Source organism: Thunnus thynnus, chromosome 6 (genome assembly GCF_963924715.1).
Source record: "Thunnus thynnus chromosome 6, fThuThy2.1, whole genome shotgun sequence".
NCBI classification, from domain to species: domain Eukaryota; kingdom Metazoa; phylum Chordata; class Actinopteri; order Scombriformes; family Scombridae; genus Thunnus; species Thunnus thynnus.
The window spans coordinates 8882172-8888171 of record NC_089522.1 but is presented as its reverse complement, the minus strand read 5'-3'; the positions used below and the strand labels follow the sequence as shown (position 1 = coordinate 8888171).

Here is a 6000-nt window from a genome sequence, read left to right as displayed (position 1 = left end):
GTCAGTGAGCTGTGGACAGCAGAGAGGCGGAGAGGAGAGGCGGGTCTGACGGAGCTCCACAGCGTGTCTGAAGCAAAATGAAACATGGATGAGGAGGTCGCCGAAAGTTGGGAGGAAGCTGCTGATAGCGGGGTAAATAACGAAAGGCCCAATATACCTTCAATTAACGGCAAACATCATTTTGGCAGCTAGTTTATATTTACATGGTTCCTTTGAGAAGTTCTCATAACGTTGTTCCATGTTTTTAAACGAGTCCCACGGGCCAACAATGTGGCTGAAGCTAACGCGTTAGCTTTAAGAAAGTTAGCCAGCTAGCGAGCGAGACAGGCTTCAGTTAGACTTATCCAACTAACAACCCGAGTGACGACAGCTATCTATGACTTATTTCGCTTGAAATAACGTTAATATATCTTATTATTAGCGAACAGTCGATATCTAACGAATGTACAAGACGCGAGCTAAACCCTCGGATTTAAAGTTGCAGTTGAGATGCTAAGGTTGACGTTAGCTAATGCTAAGATAGCTGTTTATTGTGCTGCTAACACGGAACATTTCAATTAAATGTTTCACACATCTCTCACAAGGCGATTAAAGCCTCTTTCACGATCCACACTCGTATCGTATTCAAATCCTCATACATTTTATAACGCTATTAGTTTTTAGTTAAGGAAATATTCAACTTAAGTATTGATTCACACTCTTCCTCTCAAAAACGACGACTAAGTTACCGTGAATCAGTTCCAAAGGTTGAAATGTTGCTGTCATAAAGTGATTATGTATAACGGATGTATAACTAATCAGATTAACTGTTTATCGGCTTCATAAAACTGTATGAATTACATTGTTTTAACACTGAACCCTTCGCAGGGCAGCTGGCGTTAAGTGTTAGCTGATTGCTAGCTTTCTGGAGTAACTTTGTGGTTTCCTGTAGTTCACTAGGCCACATATTCCGCCAAGTTGTAAACTTAGTGGCCTGTTAGTGAGCCAGTTATGTAGTTGTAACATTTAGCCAACATTAGTTGTCGTCACGGCAAACTATTGCTACCTAATGACGTCAATAACGTGGCTCTGGGAAAAAGTTGACCGGAAGCAGCCAGTCAGGTTATGTTACAGACACTGCTAACATTTTTATACCATATCTTCCACTGGTTATTAAGCAATGAACACAGTTCCCTAAAGTGTACCTGAACTGACCTCATTAACAGTTTTGCTAACATTTGATGCGAACATTAGCCGGCTGAGCGCTCTCTCTGTTATGACTTGGCAGCTGCTCTACACATGTAACTTATAAATAGCTTGTAACTGAATCCTGCTTTCCATCCACTCTCTGACTTGCTTACTATCTGCCGCACTTTTCTTCCTACCCTCCCAAATAAGTATGAGCATGTTGTTTGTTTACACAAATACATGTTTTTGGTGTGTCCCTCCCCCCAACAGGAAATGGAAAAGCGGTTAGAAGAGAAGCTACGGATCAGCCAGAAAGAAAAGTAAGAACTTTAAAGTTAGAAGAAACACAACCCCAAATGTGGGACTGTAAAATGATTGCTTTAATTTCCATTAAAAACTGTAATGTTGTGCTTATCTGCTAAAGTACACAACTGAAAAAACCTGTAACAAGTTAATAAGATATCCACTCTTCAGTTCACAATATAGCTGATCTACTGAGATACACTTAATTTTAGTCAAGAATCAACAACTGTTTCAGCAACTGTTCAATTTATCAAAAGTGAGCTGAGTTGAAGAGCAGATCTTAAAGATCTCCTCCAGACATGTTTTAAGACGTATATAAAATACTCTACTTTGAATAATAATTTGTGACTGTTATGGTTTTTCCACAAAAAAAGTTAAATCGTCTTGTTAAAATCCTTAAAATTACATCTACTCCTTTTCCCTCATTAAAAAAAAAAAAAAATAAGTGGAGGGGGCTTAAACAGTCCAGGGACGGTTGTAAGATGTGTTGTACCAAATATGTAACTTTGTTGATAAACAGTAATTGAGTTGGAATTTCTTTCATAAGTCTGTAGGCCATGGGTGTCTTATCTAAGCTATTATTGATTCTGTCTCCTGCCTTTAATACAGTGACCTCTTCCTGTCTGTCATATGGCTTATTTTATGTGGACTGTGTGTTGTTGCACTGTTTCCAGGGAGTCCAGTAATAATTCTTCACGGTCTCCATTGAAGACCACCATGGTAATCCAGGACGACTCTCTACCAGCAGCACCGCCGCCTCAGATTCGCATCTTGAAGCGTCCTGCAAACAACGGGTCGTTGGGATCAGCCTTGAATCAGAACAGGCCTACACCACAGGTCAAGTCTCTGGCCCAGCGGGAGGCAGAGTACGCAGAGGCCAGGAAGAGAATACTGGGCAGCGCCTGCCCAGAGGAGACGCCTCAGGACAAGCCCAACACTGACAGGTAATATTGACAGTTTAGAGGTTTAACTCAGTTACATTTAGTATGTGTCCTAACTTTATGCATGGAATCACTGTTTAATGAATAGACTTTATTTTGTGGTCTCTTCATCTACTTGGACTCCAATATCTTTGGTTGTTGAGTATTTAAATGTTTATCTCTGAGGCACAGTGCCGTCTTATTTCTTAATTTGATTCCAACTTAACAATTTGATTTGACTTTTGAGGAAGTGTTGATTTTCACTCTACGCCAACCTCTACACTTCTCTTAGACTAGTCCTGAATTATAAGGAAAAATAGCTGTTAATACAAATCATAGGAGAAGCACAAGCGAACAATCAGAACGACAACTATGGAAAAGTTGCATAAATCTGTGTAACTGCTGGGTTGTGAGGTGTGTTGTTGACCTCTCTGCTGTTGTCACTTTCTGTTTCTTTTTGATAACTACAGCTGCTTGACAGTAGGTGGAGCTTAACAATATTTACAGAAGCTCTCTGGTGCAACTTGACAGAACTTGACTGTTTCTTGTTACCATTTCAAGTTAATGAACTGAATTAGAGGAGGTTGTTTTCAGTTGGCTTGGCGTTGAATTGTGCCAAAATGAAAGTAAAAGCAACCAAAATAAACACCAAAAATGGAAAAAACTTAAAAAAAAAATCTTTTGTTTAAAAATAATTTTCGAGCCAACTTTCCTGTGACACAGCAACATAACAGACAGAGAACTAAAATCATGTGTGGAGACCTGTTTGATGTGAGACTGCATGGCTCCTGTAATCAGGACAGTTCCGAACTTGCCAACTGGAAACGAGCTGCGAGCCGTTTGTGTCCAGCAGCTGGCACACGGAGAAGGCTGCTGTCTCTAATTTATCCCTGTTTCCCCTCTTTCTGCCAGGCCAGGGCGCATTAACTCTACATTGCCTTCAGAGGACACCAGATCAAACAATCATACTGTCCGGCAGCCAGCCGGCCCAGACGGCACCCAAGGGTTCCGACAGCACAGATAAGTTGGCCCCTGGGCCACCCAGCCATTGAGGGGAGGGAGAGATCAAGGGCCACCTGAGAGCAAAGACAGCACTGTATTTTTTTAAAGCTTCCTTCCTTCAGTTCCATTATATCGAATGGTCTGCTGCCCGACTCTTCTCACTCGGAGACCGCGTGGAAGCGCCAGGGAGCCTGGAACTCCAGGAGGAAGTAAAAAACGGATGGAAATGTGCTCTCTTCTCTCCCCACTCCAGTCTGTTTGACACTGTGATTATGAACATATTCTGGACTCACTGTGATGATCCCTTTAAGAGACCCCCCCACCCCACTCCCACCCCCCCACAACCCCCACCTCCATCTCTCTCCTCCGTCAGTCCCCAGCAGTTCCGTCGTCTCAGGACGCCTGCAGGGTCAAAGCAAAGACTTAAAACAAAAAGATAGCTGAAGAGAAGAGGAGAAGTGACGGGCCATAGCAAAACGAGATGAGCTGGTACATGTGCAGCAGCTTGTCCCCCAGCAATAATACCAGATATCACTTGTCACACCATATACATGTTTTTAATCTTCCAGATGTTGGCTCACTAAATTTTTATCTTTAGTTTATCTTGCTTTTTTTGTTATCGATACTAGGGATGCACTGATATCTTATTTCAGATGGAGTTAAAAGTGTGAGGAAATTCTTCATATGACTTGCCAATACCAAGCAACAGCTACAAGTACTAAACGTTATTTTAAGATTTCTTTATTGTCATTTCTCAGCACGCACTGAGATATTTGAAACAAAACATGTACTCTGAATTTGACCCATCCTATACATTAGGAGCAGTGGGCAGCCGCAGTGCATCCTGGGGACTAACTACCAGTGGTCACTGACAGGAGTATCAACCCAAACACGGCCAGGTTTGAACCCAGGCCCTTCTTGCTCTGAGACAACAAGCGCTGACCACTGAGCCGCCATGATGCATTATACATAAATCACCAAGAGCCTGTTCAGTAAAACAGTATATACGTTTTTTAAATAAACAATATCTGCAGTTTTTTATGAAATAGGAAACATAGTTTTTCCACCTTTTTTTTTTGTTTCATAGTAAAATGGTCCCGAGCCGTTAAGTGTTTGTTTAAACAGAGATGCTGTGGGCTGCAGCTTGCGGTGTTTGATCTCTTACAGTAAAGTCACCACTGATGCTGAGTACTTATTTGGTAGCTGCCCTGTAACATTATCAGTGCACCCCTAATATGTACATTGCCATTTGTTTTTAAAAACTGAGGGAAAGGGTGTCGTGTGTCAAGTTGTATATCTGACAAGTTCTGTTTACGGTTTTCTTTTCTTTTTTTTTTTTTTTAATTAAGCTTTCCAGCTGTCTTCCTTGGACTGTCATTTCATCGTTTCTATTTAAAAGTAAAAGCAAAAAAAAAAAAAAAAAAAAAAGCAAATGAAGATTGTGGATTGAAGTCCATTTTAAGTAGCTTTTCTGCCTTTTTGTAAGAGACGGCAGTGATGTCGAGCAGTATTTTAATCGAAACAAACCAAAAGCCCATTTTAAAATCACCCTGTATATATATCAATTAATTCAGATGTCGTTATTTTAAGTCGGTGTCGGCAGCAACTAAAGGGAGGGTCAGATGGAGAATGAATTTACTGCTGTACTTCACAAGCCTCTCCGTCATATCTCCACCTCGTCAGCGGTGTGCTCCTCTCTTCATGTCCTTCACTGACTTACAGTTATGCAGGAACTCAGGTGCAAGTGAACCAGACTGAATGAATGAAATGAACGAAGATTGTATTTTTCCAGCAGGTTGGATTGCTAGAACAGCAAATGTCCGTATTAAAGCTCGAGTTGAGAATGAGGTGAAATGTAACTGAAGCGATGTCCACGTCCTAAGATGAACGACTGAATGCCAGTCTGTTGGTTAGTTGTTTTTATTTTGTTTTGGTTTTTTTTCTGTCTGTTCACTAGTCTTGACTGTTGGCATCGTGGTCACAGTAAGAAACGGTAACATCACTCCCTGTGTGATTGTTCACTATCTGGCATTTTTAACTGATGGTCCACTGCTGAAACGGAGAATATAAACAGTTATACGTGACCCAGAGAGGAAATGACTACCTGGCTGTCCAGGACCGCTGTGCCCAGTAGATGTTCTTAGTTTTTCACCTTTTTATCTGTTCAAACGGAGAGGAGATCTCAATAAAGCCATATTCAGTGGTGCACATCCATCAACAGAAAAGTTCTTGTAATGGTTGAATTCAGCTTGTGCCTCCTGTATCACACCTTTTACTTCCTGGTTGTTGATTTTGTTACTGTAGTAAGTGAAAAACTGAGTATACCTGAGGGAAAATTCAGAATACTGGAAGAGATTTTAGTTCAGGAAATCTAGCAGCAGTGCAGGAGACAAAGACGGGTTTAGCTGAGCTCTGAGTGAGAACACAAACTGCCTGTAAATACAGATTTAATAAAATGATTTGCAAAAAATGTCATTTTGTGTTGTGATGCATGTTCATTTCATTACTTTGAACTGGCAGGCAGCAGCTTTTGTCTCATAGTATAAGTACATACAAGGGGGGTGGGAGACCTCGACTAATATATACCGTCTCTATGGCCAGATATCAC

The 6000-nt window shown here is 41.1% G+C and overlaps 1 protein-coding gene across 1 annotated transcript; it reads left to right on the top strand.

Annotated features, from left to right (window-relative positions):
* Positions 1-5867, top strand: szrd1 (SUZ RNA binding domain containing 1). The gene is made up of 4 exons (XM_067591550.1): positions 1-132; positions 1438-1487; positions 2145-2414; positions 3303-5867. Exons 1-4 carry the CDS (start codon positions 85-87, stop codon positions 3412-3414), a joined length of 480 nt encoding a protein of 159 aa, XP_067447651.1. The 5' UTR covers positions 1-84; the 3' UTR covers positions 3415-5867.
* Positions 5868-6000: the final 133 nt, after the last annotated feature.

Excerpts from the sequence above, each read along its gene's own strand:
- szrd1 (XM_067591550.1), top strand. The coding sequence starts at position 85 with ATGGATGAGGAGGTCGCCGAAAGTTGGGAGGAAGCTGCTGATAGCGGG. Across the intron at positions 133-1,437 it reads AGGAAGCTGCTGATAGCGGG|GAAATGGAAAAGCGGTTAGA; the intron begins GTAAATAACGAA and ends TCCCCCCAACAG. Across the intron at positions 2,415-3,302 it reads GACAAGCCCAACACTGACAG|GCCAGGGCGCATTAACTCTA; the intron begins GTAATATTGACA and ends TCTTTCTGCCAG.